The sequence below is a fragment of the Rana temporaria genome, chromosome 4 (assembly GCF_905171775.1).
Source record: "Rana temporaria chromosome 4, aRanTem1.1, whole genome shotgun sequence".
In the NCBI taxonomy this organism is placed as follows: Eukaryota; Metazoa; Chordata; class Amphibia; order Anura; family Ranidae; genus Rana; species Rana temporaria.
The window spans coordinates 285660870-285686231 of NC_053492.1; the positions used below are offsets into that span (position 1 = coordinate 285660870).

The following is a 25362-nucleotide window of genomic DNA, read 5'->3' on the forward strand; positions in this document are numbered from 1 at the left end:
CCTTATGGCGGACACTTCGGAAACTTTTGATACATTTTTGGGACCATTGGCATTTTTATAGCAATCAGTGCTATAAAAATGCATTGATTACTATAAAAATGCCACTGGCAGGGAAGGGGTTAACACTAGGGGCGGGGAAGGGGTTAAGTATGTTCCCTGTGTGTGTTCTAACTGAAGGTGGGGGTGGGACTGACTAGGGGAAATGACTGATCGCTGTTCATACATTGTATGAACAGACGATCCGGCGTCTCTCCCCCTGACAGGACTGGGAGCTGTGTGTTTACACACAAAGCGCCCGGTTCTCGCTCTGAAACCAGTGATCGCGGGTGCCTGGCGGTGATTGCGCCCGCCAGGCACGCGCGTCGGCACCAGGGGCGCTGAAACGCGAGATGAGGTATAACTACGTGATCTTGCGCAGCCGAGCCGACCTGCGGCTGGTCGGCAAGTAGTTAAAGCTGAAATAACTCCATGGACACATAGGCTAACATAGAGTGGAGTTAATGGGCTTTTAAAAAAAACGCCCAAACTCCAACTAACTGCAGTTTATCAGCTCCAGTGTGCATGGAACCTTATCCTGCAAGGTTAGTTAAACACACATATTAAAAAATACGGGGGTTTGGTCACACTATATGGTCATATAGTGCTAAGCCCACTTACTGCGATAAAGTACCCCGAATTGGTGGGTCCTAACCTGTTAATAGAATGAAAGAACCTGTGTCTTAACCATGTGAGATAAACTCCTCTATAAGGGAGAACCAAAGGGATTCCTCCTATGCACTGGTGGCACTGGCCACTAATAAGAAGTAATGAGGAGGGGGAGGGGTGCGCTATTAATTTTATGTATGAGCCACAACAAAATTTAAAGAAGAAGTGTCACTTATTACAATATTCAGTTCCAGATAGGGAACTGGATATTCTCACCATATGTTTCTATCTGTCACCTTCCTCTGCATTCCTCTTACCCATCCTAACCTTGGGCAAGTGCTGTGAGCCAGAGACAGGTACTCACTAGCACAGCAGCCATATTCTTGCTAGCTGTGGAGTCAGGCAGCCTTGTGCCAAGGGAGAGAAACCTGTCTGACATCACATCTAGCATTACAGGACACCTAGGAAGATAAGACTAATGCCCTGTACACACGATCGTTCAATCCGATGAGAACGGTCTGATGGATTTTTCCATCAGTTTACCGATGAAGCTGACTGATGGTCAGTCATGCCTACACACCATCAGTTAAAAAACTGATCGTGTCAGAACGTGGTGATGTAAAACACAACAACGTGCTGAAAAAAAACTAAGTTCAATGCTTCCAAGCATGCGTCGACTTGATTCTAAGCATGGGTGGATTTTTAACCTATGGACGTGCCTACAAACAATGGTTTTTTTTTCTATCTGTTTTAACCGATGGATAAATTACCGATGGGGCCTACACACGATCGGTTTGGTCTGATGAAAACGGTCCATCAGACCGTTCTCATCGGATTGACCGATCGTGTGTACACGGCATAAGTACTACATGTACTTTGTCCCATCAGGAACTGAATACTTATTTAACACTAATGTCATGAACGAATTATCTTGTAGGGCTGTATTGGAGACCGTACAGAAAGAAACAAGTCATATTTAGCTTTACCACTGCAAAAAATAACATTTTCATTTCTTTAACTTAGGTTATAAAATCATCAAGTCAAACATCTGAAACTTCAGTCCCACCATTATCTAAGGAAGAAGAGCAGTTTCTGGCATACATGTGGAGAGCTCACGTTGAGTCAATTAACGCAGGACTTCCACGCTGTTCTAAAAGGTAACAGAAGACCAAAGTAATTAAAAACGCAGTATATATAAAAATGAATAAGTATTTTTTTTTAAAGATTAACTCCAAGCAAGCACGTAAATACATAGTTAAATTATATGTGAACTGCCTTACCAGCCAAAAACATTTGTAATTCTGATCAGTCACTCTTGTAAACTAAGCACCCCTGTCAGTGCATTCTGTACTGCAGTTAGATGAAACAGCCTAGTTTAGATATATGCCAGAGCTTTAATAAATCTTTAGTGAGCACTCATAAAGCAACCAATATGAGGTGTAATCAGGGCTCAAGTCCTGCGGGAACACGTGGGAACGGAGTTCCTGCACTTTTTTCACAGCAGGAACTCAGTTCCCTTTGCAGGACTAGAGCAGCCGAACCGCCCGAGCCAATCCTTCACTAAGCGGCGATGCCCAGCTCGAGTTACTGTCAGGGGCAGGGGAACCTTAGTAATCCGTTGTTACTGGCCACTTCCTGTATATGGATTCATCGGGTAGTGTGCGGGTATTCCGTCACTTCCTCAATGCCGCAATGTCTCCTGGGAGCGTTTGTCATTGTTCACAGGAGACATTGCGGAGGTCTGCCGCGAGTTATGGATTTAGGATTTTTGAAAAAACGTGCTTCTTTCTAGATCCCGCGATAACTCGCGGCAGACCTCCGCAATGTCTCCTGGGAACAATGACAAAAGCTCCCAGGAGACATTGCGGCATTGAGGAAGTGACGGAATACCTGCACACTACTCGATGAATCCATATACAGGAAGCGGCCAGTAACATAAAGGATTACTAAGGTACAGTGGATCGAAAAAAAACAAACATGCGGTTTAGTAATTATGCATATGAAGCTATCAATTTTTTTTTGGTGGGGGAGTGGATCTTGGGTGGGAGTTCCCACACTTTTTTTCCCCAGTACTTGACCCCTGGGTGTAATGCTACCCCCATAGGAGGGAAAGTAAATGCCAGGATCTTTTTCCCAGTAGTTTTATCGCAGCGAAGCACACAATTCCGATCACTCTTCAAACTCAGTAACCAGTCTAGGGGTATGCTTTTTGATGCTTTAATATGAACTTGGAAAGGTAGTGGGTAATGGTAGGACACTCCGGTAACCCTTAGTAACAATTTTAGGACACTGAAATTTCTCTTCAAAACTGTGAGCCAAATCCTTACACAAGCTGTTGATGGACTGATCTTTGTAGTAACACTTTGCTCAGATGTCCAAGGAGGAAATTCGATCTTTTCAAAGTCCTTTCACTAAAATTTAAACCGACTGACCTCTTCAGGACACCAGGCACAATGTTCCCTTTAAACTCGCTGACTCTAGCATAGGAGGGATGGCAACAAGAGTCTCTAGGATCACTCACACCAGTCTGCACTCACTAATGTCATTGTCATTGCCTGTTTCCAATATCCTCCAGACACTTTCCCCGCCCCATGGCACCAGACTAGATCCTTAAACCATACACCTCTCAGTCAGCTTCAGCAACTCAGCAAAGTAGGCCTCCAGCTAGCTCCACTGAGACCTCAATAACCCACAGGCACATGGCAGAAATGCCTACAGGGCTAACAGCCCCCCTAGGCTGTGATCTCCTTATGGAAAAGGGCCAGGCTCCTGGTCTCAGAGTATTTATACACACTCCAAGTTACCATATCTACACCTCGTCCCAGAGATTGGACAGGGCTGCATAAATATTCAGCTGCTGATTAGACTCTTCCTGCCCACTAACTTTCAGAAAATGTATGGACAACCAGGGGGAAGGCCCTGCAGCCACTGAAACACAGGACAGACCAGAAAAATCAAGCACAGGTACACACTGGTTACGGCAAGAGTTCATGTGATCAGCACAGGGCCAATCAGCACTGTCCAGACAGAGAGTCAGGGGTCATGCAGCCTCATAGGACAGTCAGAGGAGAATGAAAACTCCTCCTACAAGCTTTAACCAGACACTGATAGAAGTCACAAGACTACTATATACTGCTGATGAGAAAAAGTATTTAGCAGTTTATATTTACTATAATAATTGCATTTCCATGTTCTGTGTACTGTGGGAGACCAGATATAGTGAATGCTATTGTTAGATATTTTGTTACAGGATATTGACTGAGAGTGAATCCAACTTACTGTAGTAATGAGCTAAACAAACAACATCATAAACCAGCTCAAGTCACAGATTCCAGAGAGCTAAAACATTGCATTTTTGTAGCTAAAATCCTGAGCTAGTAATTTCCAGAACCCATCAGCTTTCACATTATAGATTCATTACTTCTTAAAGCGGTATTAAACCCAAAACCAACAATGTAACATATCACAGCTTACCAATCCTTAGCTTTTCCCTCCATTTTTACCTGGTTATCTGGCCAGTAACACACCTCCTGTATTAGGCTTCATGTACACAGGACGTTTTAAATGATGGAACTTGACAGCTAGTAACCTGACGGTAAAAAACGGCCATTGTGCCACATTTACATGCCACATTTGGGTTTAGAGGCGCTTTTTGCATTTTTATATTATCAGAAATGTAACTCCATTAACCACTTGCCAACCGCCCCATAGCAGATCTACAGGGCGGCCACGCTCTGTAGGATCACACATATATATATATATATATATATATATATATACACATGATCCTGCACTTCCGGGTATCGGATGTGTGTGAGTGCCACCGATGGCTTACTCCCATTGTGATTTTACACTGTGGGAGCCGATCAGAGGGTCTCGCGGACTCCATGTCTGCCGGCACCCGCTGATCGTTCTGTACACTGACAGATTGGCAGTCTGCCTATGTAAACAAGACAGATTGCCGTTCTGTCAGTACAGAAGGTGTAGATCCTGTGTTTCTGTAAAGCAGAAACATTGATTCATGCCTTACACTAGTAAAAGCACCTCCCCACCACACTGAAACATTAGCTAGCCACAAAGTTAACCCTTTGATCACCCCTAATGTTAACCCCTTCCCTGCCAGTGTCATTTGTACAGTGGCCGTGCATATTTATATCACTGATCATTGTAATAATGGCACTGATCCCCCAAAAAATTTCAAAAGTGTCAGTTAGGTGTCCGATGTGTCAGCCACAATATCACATACCCATTATAAGTCGCTGATCGCCACCGTTACTAGTAATGTTTTTTCACAAAAAATATGTAGCAGAATAGATATTGGTCTAAATTGATGAAGAAATTAGATTTTTTAGATTTTGTTATTGGGTATGTTTTAGGGCAGAAAGTAAAAATAAATGTATTTATTTTTTCAAAATTATGAGTTGTTCTTTTTTTATAGCGCAAGAAAAAAAAATGCAGAGGTGATTAAATACCACCAAAAGAAAGCTCTATTTTTGGGAAAAATAAGAACATACATTTTACTTGGGTACAGCGTTGCGCGAGCGCGCAATTTTCAGTTGAAATAATGCAGTGAAGTATAACGTAAATCTTCCGGCACTGAAGTGGTTAATATTGCTTTACATTTTAAAGACAGAGACTATTCAAACTTTATTTTCATTGGTGTAACCAATTTTGTCCAGTTCCCTATAGCTACTGCTGTAAGTAATTTTCTTCAGTTGATTAATGTAAAATGCTTGTACAATCTGTTGGGAAATTAATGACTTTTAAAGTTTGTTGTTTCCAGCATATATGCTTTACAATTCAAACAGAAATACACTGCAGCAATAGCTATGAATCTGTGTTTTCCCCTTTGTAATAACTCTTTTGACTTTTGAAAGTAACCTTATGTCGTTCTGAAGAATAAGAAAAACATGAACACTCTTTAGTCTTGCTTGAGTTTATGAAGTGCTTTGAACACCTTATGAATAAAGGCTGAAAGCAATTTTCTTGCTAAGGGGAGAGAAACATTATTTTCTAACAAGTGAAACTGTGGCTTTTGAAGTTTTTCCTTTTATACCTATAACAAATAGCATAGTTTATTGCAAGACTGCTGGATATGTCCCACTATGCATTGTAGAAAATAAGTATGTTAACCAACAAACTTAGGCATGGGAACAGATGAAAATGACATTTGCACTACCGATGGATATTTGTCCAAGCGTGATCAATCACCTTGATAAATTACCAAATTGCCATCTGAGCAATTACCATTGCTATAGGAAACTGCTCTACAACTAGGCTTATCTTAGATATCTTATGTAGCATTAACCCCGTAGGAGCTGCTGGAGTATCGCCCAGATATTCCCCACTTCTGTATTGACAGTCAGGCATAAGGTATTTCAACAGCCAGCTGCACACACACACACTTCTGCTCGTTGGAGTTTGTTTGGAGTTTTATTTTAGAGGAATGTAGCAATGGCCCCAACCCCTAGAAGCCTAATGGTGACCTCCAGAGTCAGGGAGAGCTGACATCTTTCTTTGTAAGGTGGGTAGGCATGGTGGGTGTAATGCAAGAAGGAATGCTGGACGCCAGCAAACAAGAGCTTTTTTTTTGTCTCTTAACAGAACTGTGAGAAAGAGGGTTAGGGCCAGGGCACCCTTGAGTAGATGCAATGCTAATTGGCAGACTCCGAGACTTCTATGGGAAGACAGCTATACAGTGGAAGGCCTCCAGCTGGATAACACTTCTGTATAGGTAAGACCGCTGTCTACCTATACAGTATCACAGCATCTCACTGTAGATCAGGTGTCTCAAACTGGTGGCCCTCCAGATGTTGTGAAACTACAAGTCCCATCATGCCCATGCCTGTGGGAGTCATGGTTGTAAATGTCAGCCTTGCAATGCCTCATGGGACTTGTAGTTTCGCAACAGCTGGAGGGCCGCCAGTTTGAGACCCCTGCTGTAGATCTTCACTCACTAAACTCCCAGTCTCTCACTAGACTTCCAGATCCCAGTCGTCACTGGATCCCCTGAGCTCTTCCACAGCTATCCCTCTGTATACTCCTCAAGCGTCACCCCTGCTATCCCGCTAGGTCCCTGGCTTGACACTTGCTAAAGCTTCCACTTCTTCACCGTCTCTGGTTGGTGAGAAGACTGCTCTGGTACTTGCTCAAGCTTACTTACTGTAGACTGCGGTAGTAAGATGGATGGTCCCTTTGTGGCGACAGCTTCCCTTCTACCTCCGACCACAACTGGTTCCCTGTTCGGCTGAACCTTCTCAACTTGGTTGGACTCTAATCCTTCAGGCCCAACCCTACGCTGCTTCTCCTACTCTGGGATAGGCCTCAGGCAGCCTAGCAGCCAGGTGTCCCCAGGATAGGCCTCAGGATTCCGACCTAGCAGCCCAGGGCAACATAACACACGTCCACCTAGACAGCCATCCAGGTGGCACAGAACCCCGATCACCTGACTCCACCCTAGGCTCTCCCAGCAGGAAAAGGGACTTAAAGAAACCCTCACCTACAGTGCCACCTAGTGACAGAAGAGAAGGTGCAGCAATTCCAGAATTAGAGGGGAATCAATTGATCTTCTAACAATTAGCCAGGAATACAGTGGAACCTCGGATTGTGATTAACGCGGTTAACGAGCGTTTCGCAATATGAGCACTGCATTTTTAAAAGTCGTAACTCGGTTTGCGAGTGTTGTCTCACAACACAAGCATTATTCAGGCCAAAGCGGTGTGCAGTACCGCATTTGGCCTGAGGTGGGGGGTGCCAGAGTGGAGCCAAACGGCGCTGATCGCAGATAATTGGTGCAGTTCGGAAATGCACGGAAAGACCCAAGGACAGCTCGGCTGACCTCGGCAAATCTCGGGAACAGAGTCTTTCCGAGGCTTGCCGAGGTCAGCCGAGGTGTCCTCAGGCCTTTCCAGCTGTTTCTGTGGCTCTCCGGTGCCCCCCGCCTCTGGCCACATGCAGTATTGCTAGTCATTGAAGTAAATGCGGAACAAATTATTTTCGTTTTCATTGAGTTCAATGGGGAAACTCACTTTGATATGCGAGTACTTTGGATTACGAGCATTCTCCTGGAAAGGATTATGCTCGTAATCCGAGGTTCCACTGTATTACCACCTGGCAACTACATTTATTAGCAACCCTGCCTAAACACCCAGGTGCTACAAGAACTTGGATAGGGTAAGGGAATTGCAGTGGGATAGTCCGATAAACAAAACTATTCACAACTTGAGGACTTTAGCTGATCTAAGATGGAGCCTTAGGTGAAGTCCCTTGCTGGGAGCAGATGCAGTTAGACAGAGCTTCTCGGATCACTAGCCAGTAAACTCTTTGATGTTCTCTAGTCAGCCAAAGAGCCCAGCTAGAGGGGGCTAAAAGCCCTAGTCCCTGAGATCACAAAAGTGTCTGTACTCACAGGCTTTTTTAGAGGAACTGGCAGCCTCTCTCAGTGATATCAGACAGATCCTCTAGCCTTTAGCTCCCCCTTTAGACAGAGGAGTAAATTACACTAACCTAACTATTTACTACAAAAAACAAAATATACCTAATGGGAAACCTCAAGATATGGGTATCTCATAGGTAACAATGGGCTACTATAGGTAAAGAAGGGCTATACACGTGGTTAAGAAATTTTACAAAATTATTAAAGGTTGAAAAAAGTCGCTACAAAACATTAATTACATAGCAGTAAAAAGTTGCATATGCAAAGGTGTATGCAAATTAATTAACAGGTGATGGAGCTAAACAAATGAACAATTATGCACTAGTAAGGATACTATGTGCAGATATTAGACATACATGAAAGACAGTGACGAACATGCAACATATATAGACAAACAGTCCGGACGTTAAAATAATCACAGCTGCTGTAATTTCCGGTCGGAAAAACAGAATAGATAATAGTAATTACAGAAAAAATTAAATACCAATAATTACTCCGGAACAAAACAGCAGGTGTGATCCCGCGGGGAAGGAAGCAATGGGCTGATATAATGGGGAACAAAGAAAGAACAAAATAGCCGCAATGTCTAAAAATTGAAGAGCGGACAAACTAGAAGAGCCCGCCCAACGGGGTGAATTATGCTCTATAATAGTGTTCCGTTGTCTTGTAAAGTAGCATGTGAATGTTCCCCAATTATGACTTGAAGTGAGACCACTATGAAATGAAGATTTCCAAAGGCAAAAATCGATGAAAAAATATATATAAGTTGATCAATAAGTATCTGTAAGTCTATGTGGTTTCACAAAGCGACCATGGCCATGAATCATTGCATTTGAACAGTTCTAATGGAGATGATTTTCTCCACAATGAAATGTAAGTCTGGAGCCAAATAAAGATTAGACATCAAAGATGTAATTTTAGAACAGTCTTACCATGTCCATGGTTAAAGTCTTGGCAGCATTAGTATCCAGCAGATATAAGGTAATTAGCACCTGATGTTTAAAAGATGGTGTCAGCCTTATCCTATTGGGAAACCGGGACCGGACGTATGCAAAATTCGAGTGTGTGTAGTCACATGCACTCAATGCAGGGATCATTCATGTGTTTACCCAATTCGTGTGTCCGTCCTATAGATTCCACTAAGACTGGCGTGCTGACATGCTGGCGTGTCATGCTGTGTTGTCGTACCATTCAACGTACTTCCGTACTTCCATCGTGCTTCCGACCCCGACTGACAGGGGGTGTGCCAAACGTCCGGATGCTGTAACTATTTACTATACTAGGAGGGTGCTACACTTACTTAGAAGTAAACCTTCTCTGCAAAATAACTATTTAACCTAGAGACAGGTCAGTTCAGTAAGACTGGATTCACATTGTTGCACACATTGCATTGTGTACAAAGAAGCTTATTTTTGAAAGAACTGCCAGGTGCTCCAAAAAAAGGTGCACAATGCATGGTGTGCTGCAACACAGGTGTTTTGGTAAGGTCAAAAATAAATGGCAACACAATGCACCAGCATGCAAAATGTGTGTTTTCGCTTGTTGATAACATGATCATTGCTGCAGTGTAATGATGAATGAATGGCAGCTTAGTGTAATATGCATTTTTATATTTGCGCTGCTTGTTGATGTGTAATGCTGTCACAATGGCCAGTATACTTATGTCAGCTCTCAACTGAACTTTTAAGCCTTCCAATAGCTGGTGCCTTTAGCTGCTTACATTTGCAGCACCATGGCAGTTACAGATCCAAATAGAACACTGGAACTAAAGTTGTAATAAATACTTTATCTGCATCTTTTCACAATTTTAGGGTTTTGGGAATTCCTTCACTGTGGGAATAAAAGGACACGCTTTACAATAGCCACACTGAAAGGAGCCTTTCAATTTCTGTGGTACTCAAGTTGACAATTGCTTGCACCCTCTATCCTGTGCAAAATGACTATGCACCAGCATCTCTCTTAAATTTCTTGCTCACCTATAGGTGATAGATGGAGTAAGTGATAAGCAGTCTCTCAGATCTTTATTATTCAGGAGAGCCAACCAATATTTAGGTAAGATGTTATTAGTCAGATTTTCGAGAATAGGTGCCTATCAATCGCACCACATTATTAAAATTACAGATATAGTCTTTTTACAACTGTAGTTCCAGTAGGCTTACATTATATATGTCGCCAGTTGCCCTTGCCCACTATACTATGTTGGGAAAAAAAACTAGACAACCAAGATGACGTGCCCTGGAACATGAAAATGATAGGTTGCGTGTTATACGCCTGTGCGTGTTATACGCCGATAAATATGGTACTTTTGAAGATAGACCAGTAGCAAGGCACTTCTGGGATATTCATGAAGGTAAACCCAATGGTTGAATATTTTGGGTTGTGCAGGATGTTAAATTGGGACAGAGAAAAGGTGATTTGGATGGAATGCTGCTAAGAGCTGAAGCTAGGTGGATCTTTAGATTGGGATCAGGCCTTAATGAAGGTTCCACGTTTCTACTATTTACACATGAATGCATTTATTATGCTCGGTGTAATCTAATGTTTTTTCATTACTTTGGTGATTCCCTAATAAATAAAGTTATTTAGATTAATGCTGTCAATTTTCTTTGCACATTATTACCAACTTTTAACCATTTTAAGTATATATGTATGGTACAATTGATAGTAGACCATATTACAGGTTATGTTTTAGGGCTTAGTGGGTTCAGTGCGCAGAGAGATTGACACAGCTCCCACGTTTATTTATTAAATGTATTGGCAATAGACCAAGTATAGAGCAACTATCTTTTAATAATCCGAATACTGACTATTTTAGTTTTTCTTTTTTTTTATATATAGGGTCTGTAGGTGATATGCAGTTTAATTATGTGATATGCAAAGCTAACTATAGTAAACAATAGCATATTTTACCATTTCATAGGTTCAAGACCTAAACTCGCAGTTGTTTCCACTAGTCCTTACCCAGCCTTTTAGAGTGGTATATACAGAATGTCTGCTTCATGTAACCATGTGTCATAGTAGAAATAACTCCACTGTTATTAACCTTTGTTAGTATTGTTATTTGTAAAATGTATAATATGCTCATTATTTTGTATGACATGTCTAAAGTTTAATATTTATATGTGCACTTAGGTTAAGCTACCTTTCAGTGCCTGAAGGAAACTTTGGAAAAGACTGGGCAACAACCGTGGAATTCCTAGCAGCCGTCAATTTCCCAACTAATTTCCAAAGCACAAATGATTTTCAACGTTTTCTTCCACATAGAAAGCTGGTTGATGGTGATAAGGTCCCCAACGTTGTTGACTTCACTGAACAGCAAAACAAGGTTCTGTCCACATTACAGCTGATCAATAAAGTCAACACTTACACAGGTATGTTTAATTTTCACATTTCATGTCTGACATATTTTTAGGCCAGTCAAGGTGAGAAATGCATAAATGAGCATCCCAGCAGTTAAGAGTCTGAAAGCTAGAGCACAGAGTTTGACAGCAGGTGAGTAGAAGAAGGTTTGTGTAGCACAGTAAAATGTGAATTGCTTAAATTGAAAGTCACAGGCTGTAAGTGCTGTTAGCTGCATGAGGAAACAGGCAGGATGAGAAGATTTATATAAATATATTTTGTGAAGGAAAAGGTAAAAATAATTATGGTGTTATAAAGGCACTCCTTTTGCCCAATAGTTAATGGCAGTGCTACTATTCTGTACAATGTCAGACTGGGGTAACCGAGGGCCAACTACAGGAAACAACAGTAAAGAAGTACCTCCCAATGCAATAAACCGCAATGAAAAGGAGCCTTGTTTTATTTTTAGTAGAAACATGGATAAATAAGCATGGCTTAACTTTTTTCACTGCGTGACATTTTTTTTCTATTTTTTACACACAAGCTAAAATGCTCATTATGGACTTTAAAATGCACTAAATACTTTAAAAATGTTTTTTTCTTTATGAAAACAGAACAGAACCTACAGAATTTAAAATGGTAATTTTGTCTTTTTTCATGTTTCACAATATTTGCATGAAAAATGGAGAATCCCCCAAGGTGGGGCTTTTGAGGCAACAGTAGTTATTTAACTACTGTTGCCTCAAAAGCCCCACCTTGGGGGATTCTCCATTTTTCCTGTTTACCAGGGGTGTTGGCAACCATTAGAGACCATATTACCAAAGATGTCCCATTCAATATTTGCATGAATGTTTCTCCAAAATCTCTATGAAATATAAAACATGAGATTGGGGTGAATTCACAAACATTTATTGCATGCAATCTCAGTGTAAATTTTTTTTGCAAAAATTATCACGTGCAATAATATAAAGTGATACTACAGGTTAGAATAAAAAAAAATAATGAACTGCACAGTGGAGGTAAGTATGAAATGTTTGTTTTGCACAGAGTGGCTCAAACGCCGTCTTCTGGGGTCCCCCGGCGGCTCTCGTGGCTCCTCCTGGCATCAGGGAACCCCATAGGAGAAGTGCCCTTCTGGGGGGCTACCTTGCGGGGGAGCTCCCGTGTCCAGTATTTGGCGTCCATAGCTGCTGAATGCAGGACTCGGCCCCGCCCCCGCATCATTTGATTTAACCACTTAACCCCCGGACCATATTGCTGGTCAAAGACCAGAGCACTTTTTGCGATTCGCCACTGCGTCGCCTTAACTGACAATTGCGCGGTCGTGCGACGTGGCTCTCAAACAAAATCTGCGTCCTTTTTTCCCCACAAATAGAGCTTTCTTTTGGTGGTATTTGATCACCTCTGCGGTTTTTAGTTTTTATAAACAAAAATAGAGCGACAATTTTGAAAAAAATGTATATTTTTTACTTTTTGCTATAATAAATATCCCACAAAAATATATAAAAAATGTTTTTATTTTCCTCAGTTTAGGCCAATACGTATTCTTCTACATATTTTTCGTAAAAAAAAATCAGAATAAATGTTTATTGATTGGTTTGCGCAAAAGTTATAGCGTTTACAAAATAGGGGGTAGTTTTATGGCATTTTTATTAATATATATTTTTTTTTTACTAGTAATGGCGGCGATCAGTGATTTTTTTTTCAGTACTGCGACATTATGGCAGACACTTTTGACACATTTTTGGGTCCATTGGCATTTTTATAGCGATCAATGCTAAATGCTATAAAAATGCATTGGATTACTATAAAAATGCCACTGGCAGGGAAGGGGTTAACACTAGGGGGCAGGGAAGGGGTTAAGTATGTTCCCTGGGTGTGTTCTAACTGTAGGGGGGGTGGACTCACTAGGGGAAATGACTGATCACTGTTCATATATTGTATGAACAGACAGTCAGGCATTTCTCCCTTGACAGGACCGGGAGCTGTGTGTTTACACACACAGCTCCCAGTCCTCGCTCTGTAACGAGCGATCGCGGGTGCCAGGCACGCACGCTGGGATCACAAGTCAATTTCCATGCATAGGAGGGTCTACAACCCCTTTAAGAGCTAATTAATGAATTAAAAAAAGGAATAGGGAATTGGATTTTAGAGGTGTGAAGTTACAACAATAAGGTATATGGTATATGGAAATTGTAAAGATTTTAGATGACAGAATATAAAAAATCCATCCAGTAATACAATACAGTTTCAAAAATGTGCAGGCTGAGAAATTCTCTCAACTGTTTCGCCATGTTTGTGGCTTCCTCAGGAGAATTACATTTGTCAGGCACTATCTACTGAAAATAGAAAAAGACAATACATAAATATACATAAGCATGAAAAGAAACACACAATTAACGAAAAATAATACAAATTCATATATAAGTTGGCTGAGACCCGAATGACAGACTATAAAAGGAGGAACATTTACCTGTATTATAGGATTAGTCTAAAGATGAATGAATATATTTGAGGCTGAGAGATCAAAGGGAAGCCCTATATAATGGATCATCTGGTGTAACCATAGAGGCTGATATGCTTTTCTAAAGCCCACATATAGCTAGATTAGTGGTCCACCAAGATACTGGAAATTAAAGGTGTTGTAAAGGTAAAAAAAAATCCCTAAATAGCTTCCTTTACCTTAGTTCAGTCCTCCTTCACTTACCTCATCCTTCGATTTTGCTTTTAAATGTCCTTATTTCTTCTGAGAAATCCTCACCTCCTGTTATTCTGTCTGTAACTACACGCAGTAATGCAAGGCATTCTCCCTGGTGTGGGGGCGAGCAGGAGAGTCAGGACACTCTCTACTTTGCAGATAGAGATATGAGCTGTGTGTTAGTGGGAATCCTCAGACTCCTGCTCGCCCCCTCCCCCCTCAAGAGGCTTTCTCCACACCAGGGATACTTCAGGGGTTCTCAAAGCAGACTGCTGAGATCTAGGAGATAATAGACAATCAAAAAAACTGGTTGAGAAAGTCTAGCGGAGTCAGAGCTCCCATACAAGAATGGATCTATTTACGTCCTTTGACGTCCAGGCTGTACAGAAATCCTGTAGCAGAGTTTTTATATCAGCCTCCACCTCCTTATTGGGTGCCAATTTTGGTTCACAAACAGTGGGAGGAGTGGACGCTTACAGTTTTGTCCAACCGCATGGTGGATAGCACTGCAAATGACGCAATCATGCTGTAAACAAGGACCGGAAGTGACGCAGAGCCTCAGATCCAGTGACCCAGAGACAACCTTCAGCATAGAACCGGAAAGGCAGAGGTGCATAATAACACATCCAACTAGGATTAAACAGGTCCTGACAGGCAAATTGATGAGGTGGTAATGGGTATTTCGGACTCATGTTTATTACCCTATTTCAACTGATGAGGCAGAAGGGATGATACCCTTCGGCTTTCAAGGGGAGAAAAGGGGGGATATCAACCCATCAAGGCTGGAAACGCATGGCGTCAACCATTAACGCGCCAAATTGGGCAATAGTGGAAGAACGCCCTGGGAGTCTATATGGTCAACTGATCAAAAAGAAAAGGGGTACAGAAAAAATATTATTTAAAAATTGGTCTGTAACAGATCTCAGTATCAAAAATGTTTTATTGTAAAAGATCAGCAGCCTAAATAAAGTAGAAAGTTGTCAAGGCAATACGAAAATATGTTGGCCTACATCCTATAATTCCACAAGTCGCAAGGCATAAGGGGCTCAGCCAAAACAAGGGTTACATTTTACAATATACATACACATAGCCAGAGGGCTAGAATATTGACCAAATTAAAAAAAAAGAGGTCAAAGTATAAACATCTGCATAACTAGCCTAAAAATAAAACCTATTTAAAGGAACGGTTTGCAGCTGATAGAATCATTCAATCCTGGGTAAGATGTAGCTGCCAGTGAATTAATCCATCTAGTTTCTCTCTGTAAGAGACTTTTGTCCACATCTTCCCCTCTCTCATGTGTGGGTAGATATTCTAAAGTGAAAATTTTCATTTTAGATAGTTAAAAAGAATGATATAAGCCGATGTGTCAGCTTATAGGGGTTTCCATCTTTTTTTTTTTTTTTATAAGGGAAACATGATCCCTTATTCTGTGGAAAAATGGTCTCTTTGTCTTACCTACATAGAAAGAGTGACATTCACACTCCATGTAGTAGACAACCCCAATGGATTGGCAGTTTACAAAGAAATTTGACTTATAGATATTTCCGTTGGGGAGAGTTATTTCAGATGAATTCATAAAGAACATACAAAATTTGCAGTTACCACATGGAGCTGTGCCTCTACGGGTCCATCCACTTGGATTGGGCATAAGGTGACTGTGGACCAATTGATCCTTAATGGATCTGGACTTCCTATACGTGATCTGAGGGAAAGGCTTGACATATTTTGAAATAACCTTGTCTGTGGCTAAAAGAGGCCCGTTCTTTGGAATGATTTTTCAAACCCTCCCCATGTTCAGCCGAGTATCTCGTTATCAATTGCACCTGATGATCTGTCTTGGGTGTTTTTTTAGAATGGATCAAATCAGCTCAATATCTTTGCTTGGCTCTATGATAGGCCTTTTTTAAGGTAGAGTGACTATAGCCCTTATCCAAAAGGCGGGACTGTAGTGCCTTGACCTCTAATTTGAAATCCATGCTACAGTTTCTCCTTATTCAGAGATATTGACTGTAGGGTATGCTCTGCACAAGAGGCTTGGGATGAGAGCTAGCGATGTGATATCGTGTTGTCTGCTGATGGCTTTCTGATTATAGAGGAGCCTATCGTACCATCAGAATTCAAATAAATTGAGATGTCCAAAAAATGTATTACTTTCAGATCAGAAGACATAGTAAACTTCAGGTTGTAGCAATTATTGTCAAGTTTGGCTAAGGAGGAGGAGAGTTCCTCTCTGGCGCCAGTCCAGACTACAAAAAAATGTCGGCGATGAATCGACGCCAGATGAGTACCTTGTCAAAAAAAATTATAATAATAAATAAATAATGATAATGCTTCATTAAAGTCAATTTACAAAATAAATAAATAAATATACAGTATCTCACAAAAGTGAGTACACCTTTCACATTTTTGTAAATATTTTATTACATCTTTTCATGTGACAACACTGAAGAAATTACTACTTTACATTGTAGCAAGTGTTATGCCGCGTACACACCATCACTTTATGTGATGAAAAAAAACGACACTTTCTGTGAAGTAAAAAATGACGGTTTTGAAACTTCAATTTTCAAAAGACGAAGTTGCCTACACACCATCGTTTTCTCACAATGATCTTGCAAAGTGAGGTTACGTTCCACCACGTTTTACCATTGAAGCTTGCTTCATAAGTAGCTTCTCGGCATGCGTGGATGAAAAAACGTCTTAGAAAACGACGTTTTTTGCTACACACGGTCAATTTCTGTGAAGTAAAAAGTGCACTTTTGAAAAACGACACATAAAATTGAAGCATGCTTCAATTTTTTTTGGTCGTTTTTTACAAGACATAAAACGACGTTTCCCCCCACACACAGTCAATTAAAGTGACGTTTTTAAAAACGTCATTTTTTTTCATCACATAAAGTGATGGTGTGTACGCGGCATAAGTGTGCAGCTTGTATAATAGTGTAAATTTGCTGTCCCCTCAAAACATCTCAACACACAGCTATTAATGTGTAAACCGCTGGAAACAAAAGTGAGTACAGCCCTAAGTGAAAATGTCCAAATTGGGTCCGAAGTGTCAATATTTTGTATGGCCACCATTATTTTCCAGCACTGCCCAAACCCTCTTGGGCATGGAGTTCACCAGAGTTTCACAGGTTATCACTGGTGTCCTCTTTCACTCCTCCATGACATCACGGAGCTGGTGGATGTTAGAGACCTGGCGCTCGTCCACCTTCCGTTTGAGGATGCCACACAGAAGCTCAATATGGCTTAGGTCTGGAGACATGCTTGGCCAGTCCATAACCTTTACCCTCAGCTTCTTTAGCAAGGCAGTGGTTGTCTTGGAGGTATGTTTGGGCCGCATGGCAGTGTTCCAACATAACAACTCCAGTCTCCGAAGGGATTATGCTCTGCCTCAGTATGTCACAGTACATGTTGGCATTCATGGTTCCCTCAATGAACTGTAGCTCCCCAGTGCCGGAAGCACTCATGCAGCCCCAGACCATGACACTCCCACCACCATGCTTGACAGTAGGCAAGGCACACTTGTCTTTGTACACCTCATCTGGTTGCCGCCACACACGCTTGACACCATCTGAACAAAAAAAGGTTATCTTGGTGTCAGTAATCCATGTCATTAGTCTGCTTGTCTTCAGCAAACTGTTTGCAGGCTTTCTTGTGCATCATCTTTAGAAGAGGCTTCCGTCTGGGACGACAGCTATGCAGACCAATTTGATGCCGTGTGCAGCGTACCCCCCATCCCTTCAACTTCTGTAGCAATGCTGGCAGCACTTATACGTCTATTTCCCAAAGATAACCTCTGCATATGAACTCTGAGCAGGTGCACTCAACTTCTTTGGTCGACGATGGCAAGGCCTGTTCTGAGTGTAACCTGTCCTGTTAAAGAGGAAGTAAACTCTGCATTCTGTATTGAGCTTTTCATGTACTTTGACTAGAAACATTATTTACAAGCATTGCATAGTTTAATGTATATAAGAAAGATTCTTAAAGTCGTCTTCCAGGATTTAGGCTGCCCCATCTTGAGTAATGTTTTCTGTCTCCCCCTGTGGACGTCATTTTCACCCTTCTTTGTTCCCCTGCTGAAATCTCGCACATGCGTGATCGTGTGTAAATTTACCTCATGGTACATGGTACAGGTTTCTTTTAAAAATATAGAAAATAACAATCAGGGGTACACTGCGCTGGTCAGCAAGTGAAAACAATGGATTAATGATGGGAGAATGAAATGTTGGCTCAGGAGTATAAATAATTTGTAACGTGGCACCAGAGGGCGATCATTCTGTGAACTTAAATTAGGTTGGCCATAGATGGATCGAAATCTGGCTAGTTCAGCAAGTACAAGCTACATTTAAATTCACCTATGAATGTTTCTGCTCAACAGCCAGTACAGTGATAAAATATTGAAAGATTTTCAGTTAATCATTGGCAACTGGCTGCAGCACTGATCAGTGTATTCTGACTGCAGAAGAGTTCCCGCTGTCACAATACAATAGCACAGTGGGGAGGATTCCTCCATCCACCTCACATGTGTGGATGGGGAAATACATTCCTTTTTTTCTCTCAGCCTGTTGGCTGATTGAATAAAAAAATGACCCATCTATGGCCAGCCTAAGAATGTTTTTATTGTTTCACAATTTCTTTGTGTGTCTTTATTGATCTCATTGTGGTGCAATGTTATAGTCAGTATAATTTTATGTGTCTAACTTGTTTATTTCATTGGATCATCAGCTCCATCGAGTGACCATATTGCAGTATTTTCCTGAAATATCTATATCAGTAAAATACTGCATTGTTTCCACTAGATGGCATTGATGATCCTAGGAAATAAATTCTAGCAAACTACTGTGAAGATTTGTTATTGCTGCATGAATGATTGACATGTTTGCACAGCAATTTTAATTTATAAATAGCCTCCTCAGTGTGTTTGTTCACTGTAAATCTAAACTTCAGGCAAAAAGTGAAATATTTACTTGGAATACATATTTGTCATCCTGTTCACCCAGGCTTGTTTTTCAGGCCCTCCTTTCAGAGAGCATAACCATATTCGAGACTACATCACAGTTAAGCAATACAACCTTGTGCTCTTCCCTCCTGTAAATGTGATTCCGTTCCACTTTCTGAGTGATAGTAATGTATAAAACAACTAAAAGTGCTACCTCTACAAATCTTTGTGTATAAGTATCCTTCAATCCCCTGCACAACAATCAGTTTTAGTTACTTATGCAAGTTGTAAATGAAATGCATTCAGTCATTTTAATGGATTACATAAGTGATTAAATGTTTTTTTTTTCAGAAGTACAGGTTTAAAGTTGAAATGTTTTAGCATATAACATATTTATTCTGTATTAGCGCCAATAAGCTTTGTTTCACACATCCTGTGGTTTAGTGAGTTGTCATGTAAGCCTGACCACATTTCCTTTGTTTTTCATGATAATAGATGCTTGACAGAAATTATAATTTACATGCAGCAGAACTCTAATTAAATTCAGCCGTCACACATAATTTTAGGCAGGATTTACTATTTACATGTTTTATGACAATAATGCATGCCAAGCTTTATGTACTCTGATGGATAATTGAATGCTGTGTTTCCAGACCTAATGTTACAGGATTAATTATTGAATGCTTTCACTTCAACTGTAATATTGAGAATTGATTTAGTCAAATATGCTTTGTACAAACTTGAAAGTAATACCAAAGGTATTCTTGGAACATTTCCATGCAATTCATATTTCCCTTCATATTGATTGGTTACTTGAAAAAAATCATATTCATTTTAGCATGACAATAAATAGTTTTTTATTACACTTTTGAAAGCAACAAAATGTAAAGTACAACAACCCAAAACGACCATTCAGAGATGATCTTTCAGTGACCTGGCTTCGGTAAAGTAAAATTTGATTGACTGATATGAATATTTGCATTTGAGCTTTGCTCTTTGCATAACTTTATTGCATAAAACCAACAGTCTACACAACTTAAATAATATGTTGCCATTGTTATGGAAAATGGAGTTTTCTTGATCAAATTCTAAAAAGAAAAAAAGGCACCTATAAGTGCAGAAGTTAAATTTTATATTTCTCCAAAGGGTTAAAAACATTTACAAAAGGGTGGATGGATAGGAGCACATCATATTAGTAATATGGCAGGTGGCCCGGTGTTCTGGTAGTCCCAAGGAGTCTTATTGTGACCTTTGGACAAATCCAAACGCTACACTGACCCTGAACAAACCCTGATCTAGCCATTTCATTCTGTACTTAACTTTTTTTTTAGGGCTCCTAAGCACAAGGCTTAAACAATGCCTCTTTTGCAGGCAGTTGGGGTTTTTGTATTTTTAAGCCTGTAAAAGGACCTCTATGTTAGCCTATGTGCATTTCCAATTATATTTTTAGGGTGTTTGCAGGCAGATTAAAAAAAATCACCATCACAAACTTGCAGAAAAATGCACAAATGGGTTTGTGTACGTTAAATACATTAATAATCTGGTCAATAGTAGAGATGAGCCTGTGGCTCGAGTCGAACATTGAGTGTTTGTTTAAATGAACTGAACATATGGGGCGTTCGTGGGAAATTAATTTGCCGCAGGACGCCCCATAATGCACTGCGAGATTGCAGTGCATTGATGTCTGACGATTGGCCACACGCCTGGCAGGTCAGGATGCAGGATGATGAGCACCCCCCAGCTGAACCATACCAGGCCGATTACCCTCAATAAGGGGAGGGTGCTTTGGGGTCCCCCCTAAGCACCTTGTCATCCCCACAGCACTTGCCTGGTGGTTGTGGAGGTCTGTGGGCAGGGGGCTTATCAGAATCTAGAAAGCCCCCTTTAACAAGGGGCCCCCAGATCCCATCCCCCATGTGAATAGGTATGGGGTACATGGTACCCCTACCCATTCACCAAAAAGTGTAAAAAAGTAAAAACCACAAAAGACCATTTTTGACAATTCCTTTATTAAAAAAAAAGGTGTCCCGTGATTTCCATCCTTCTTCAATCACAGGCCTGACGGACCCGTAAAATAGAAAACCCTGTCATGTGCCGTAAGAGGGGGGCAGGGTCATCGGTTATGCCAGTGGATGGCCCTGCACTTGCCTTTATAAAAGCTGTCACCGGGAAAAGGATGCCTCCCATCGAGACATAGCTTTTTTTATATATTTTTCGTGTCCGTCAGCAATGTGATTAAAGAAGGATTTTCTTTTTTAATAAAGGAATTGTCAGAAATCAAATGTTGTGTTTTTTACACCTTTTTGGGGTGAATGGGTAGGGGTACAATGTACCCCTACCTATTCACATAGGGGGGGGGCGGGGATCTAGGGGCCCTTGTCCCTATCAATATGGGAACAAGGTGCTTTGCGGGGGATGCCAAAGCACCCTCCCCATGTTGAGGGCATGTGCCTGGTATGGTTCAGGAGGGGGGGCGCTCACTCGCCTCCCCTATCCTGTCCTCTAGACTGCTTGCTCAGAAAAGGGTCTGGTATGGATTTTGGGAGGGACCCCACGCAGTTTTTATTTTTGGCGTGCAGTTCCCCTTAATATCCATACCAGACCCAAAGGGCCTGGTATGGACTGGGGGGAACCCACATGATTTATTTTCTTTGATTTGTATCTGCATTACCGGGAGTCAACAATACATTACAGCCGCAACATTTTACATTTCTAAAGAAAAAATTTGATTTAATTTTGCTGCGAGACTGTAAAACACATCAGGCAGACAAAGGGGACCCTTTAAAGGAATATTTCGCTTTTATTGTTTTTATTGTTTCATATTAAGCATCCTTCAAATCACTGCTCCTGAAAAAACGGTAGTTTTTAAAACTTTTATTGCATTGATATATGTCCCATGGGGTAGTACCCGGGTCCCCATACAATTATATGCAAGTGATTGCAATATAAAGTGTTTGGGGACCCAGGTACTGCCCCAGAGGAGATGTATCAAAGCAAAAAAACGTTTTTAAAAGTCTGCCTGTAAAGTAGTGCATCTTTCCCATGATTATAACAGTACCGCAGAAAAATTAAATTTCTAAAGGAAAAATTTTCATTTAACATTGATCGCGGCTGAAATGTATTGCAAAATAAAAAACAAATGTGTGGGAGTCCCCCTAAAATCCATACCAGACCCTTATCCGAGCATGCAATCTGTCAGGCCGCAGGAAAAGGGGGGGTCCCAGGACACATGGCCTTGAACTGTTTAGGAGGGGGTGTTCTCTCCTCCCCCTTTTCTTGTTGCCTGCCAGGTTGCATGCTCGGATAAGGGTCTGGTATAGATTTTGGGGGAGACCCCCCACACCGTGTTTTTTTTTATTTTGGCATGGGGTTCCCTTTAAAATCCATACCAGACCTGAAGGACCTGGTATGGATTTTGGGAGGGACCCCCACGTAATCAAATACACTGCCACCAACTAACCTGCCTGATTAATCTATCTCAAGCAATCTCCGTCCACACACTATACACGGCCGCTATGTAAGCAGCCTTATATAGTGTGGGGCATGGACTTAGTCCCCCTGAGCCATGATTGGTCAAAGGTACCCTGCCTTTAGCAAATTATGGCTCTCTCAGCAGAGCACGCTGTGATTGGCCAAAACATGCAGGTCAGGTGCATGCTTTGGCCAATCATCATACAGCAATGCACTGCAATCTCACGGTGCATTATGGGGCGTTCCGCGGCACTTGTATTTCCCGCCCCATAATATTCGCTGTTCGTCCAACTCGAACATCAAGCTCATCCCTACATATGAGCCTTTAAAATAAGCACTTTAAATTTTTCATATTCGTGTCCCATAGACTTTAACGGTGTTCGCATTTTCGCACACATGTTTTGCCTGTTCTCAAAGATACAGGTCCATGTATTTCCTACAACAACTTAGGAGCAAGCTATAGAGTGACTGAGCACTGTGATAGACAATAAGAAGCTATAGCAGGGATCGGGTGATCTGAAACTGAGCCTCCCAGTTCCCAATCTTTTGTAAGAGCCTGGGAGCTCTCCCAGCACAGACAAAGCAGCAAATAAATGTGGCCCCTGGATACAGACCCACTTCTGTGAGGCTGCATATATGCATAGTTACATAGTAGGTGAGGTTGAAAAAAAGACACAAGTCCAAACTATGTGTGTGATTTTATGTCAGTATTACATTGTATATCCCTGTATGTTGTGGTCATTCAGGTGCTTATCTAATAGTTTTTTGAAACCATCGATGCTCCCCGCTGAATTCCACATCCGTGCTGCTCTTACAGGAAGAACCCTCTACGTAGTTTAAGGTTAAACCTCTTTTCTTCTAATTTTAATTTATGGCCACGTGTCTTATTAAACTCCCTTTGCGAAAAAGTTTTATCCCTATTGTGGGGTCACCAGTACGGTATTTGTAAATTGAAATCATATCCACTCTCAAGTGTCTCTACTCCAGAGAAAATAAGTTCAGTGCTCGCAACCTTTCCTTATAACTAATATCCTCCAGACCCTTTATTAGCTTTGTTGTCCTTCTTTGTACTCTCCCCATTTCCAGTAGATCCTTCCTGAGGACTAGTACCCAGAATTGAACAGCATACTCTAGGTGTGGCCGGACCAGAGTCTTGTAGAGCGGCAGAATTATTGTTTTATCTCTGGAGTTGATCTCCTTTTTAATGCATGCCAATATACTGTTTGCTTTGTTAGCAGCAGCTTGGCATTGCATGCCATTGCTGAACATATCATCTACTAGGACCCCCAGTCCTTTTCTATCCTAGATTCCCCCAGAGGTCCCCCCCCCCCCCAAAGTGTATAGATTGCTTTCATATTTTTGCCACCCAAATGCGTTATTTAAAAAATTTCTACATTAAACCTCATTTGCCATGTAGTTGCCCACCCTATAAATTTGTTCAGATCTTTTTGCAAGGTTTCCACATCCTGCAGAGAAGTTATTGCCCTGCTTAAATTAGTATTGTCCGCAAATACAGAGATTGAACTGTTTACCCCATCTTCCAGGTAGTTTATGAATAAAATAAATAAGATTGGTCCCAGCACAGAGCCCCGGGGGACCCCACTACCCACCCCTGCCCATTACAAGTATTCCCCATTTATCACTACTCTCTGAACTCACCTCTGTAGCTAGTTTTCAATTCCTGTACTCACTCTATTGTCCATGCCAACGGACCTTTTCTGTACAGTAAACGTTTATGGGTACACTCATCGGTAAGGGTTTTTGCAAAAGTTTGATAATGGGTACAGATATGTGGACTTGTGGACACTGGCGTTGATTTGTTAAAACTGGAGAGTGCAAATCTGGTGCAGCTCTGCATGGTAGCCAAGCAGCTTCTAACTTCAGATTGTTCAATTAACCACTTCAATACCAGGCACTTACGCACCTTCCTGCCCAAGCCAATTTTCAACTTTCAGCGCTGTTGCAATTTGAATGACAATTGCGAAGTCATTCTACACTGTACCCAAATAAATTTTTTATCTTTTTGTTCACAGAAGTAGAGCTTTCTTTTGGTGGTATTTGATCACCTCTGCGATTTTAAGTTTTTCTTTTTTCTTTTACATTTTTTGTAAATAAGGAAGTTTTCTTCTTCAATTACGAGCACTGATATGGCTGCACTAATGGGCACTGATAAGGCGACACTGATGGGCACCAATGAGGTGGCACTGATGATGGTCACTGATAGGCAGCACTGATGGGTACTTATGGGTGGCACTGATGAGTACTTATGGGTGGCACTGATAGGTGGCAGAGATGGTCACTGAGGGGTGGCACTGATGATACTGATGGTGGCATTGCTGAGTATCACTTTTTTATAGGTTTTCTATGTTGTGCCCATTTTGCCAGTCAGTGCCCATATATTTTTTAACATGTGGATGGCCATGGGGTACATACCTGGCCATCCACATATTTCCCCCTTCCCTGGTGGTCCTGGTGGCTTCCCTGGTGGTCCAGTGTGGGCATCCGCAGGGGGGCTACGCTGATAAACAATCAGCGTAGATCCCCCTGTCAGGAGAGCCGCCGATCGACTTTCCTCTACTCGCATCTGTAGAGTGAGGAAGAGCTGATCAACGACTCTTCCTGTTTACATTGTGATCAGCAGTGATTGGACACGGCTGATCACGTGGTAAAGAGCCTCCGCCGGGATCTTACCGAGATCGGAGACACCCCGCACCACCGATCGATGTGCTGCACGCCCCCACGGGCACGCGCCGGCATGTTATCCTGCTGGACGTCAATTGACATCCAGTCAGGATAACAGAACCACTTCCCGGATTTCAATTGTCTATTGA

At 41.5% G+C, this 25362-nt stretch overlaps 1 protein-coding gene across 1 annotated transcript in view; it reads left to right on the forward strand.

Annotated features, from left to right (window-relative positions):
- C4H6orf58 (chromosome 4 C6orf58 homolog) overlaps positions 1-25362 on the forward strand; it is an 80098-nt gene that overhangs the window by 53581 nt on the left and 1155 nt on the right. The window contains exons 4-5 of the mRNA XM_040350390.1: positions 1669-1802; positions 11213-11451. Of these exons, the coding sequence (XP_040206324.1) occupies positions 1669-1802; positions 11213-11451 (373 nt within the window). The remainder of the gene's footprint in view (positions 1-1668; positions 1803-11212; positions 11452-25362) is intronic.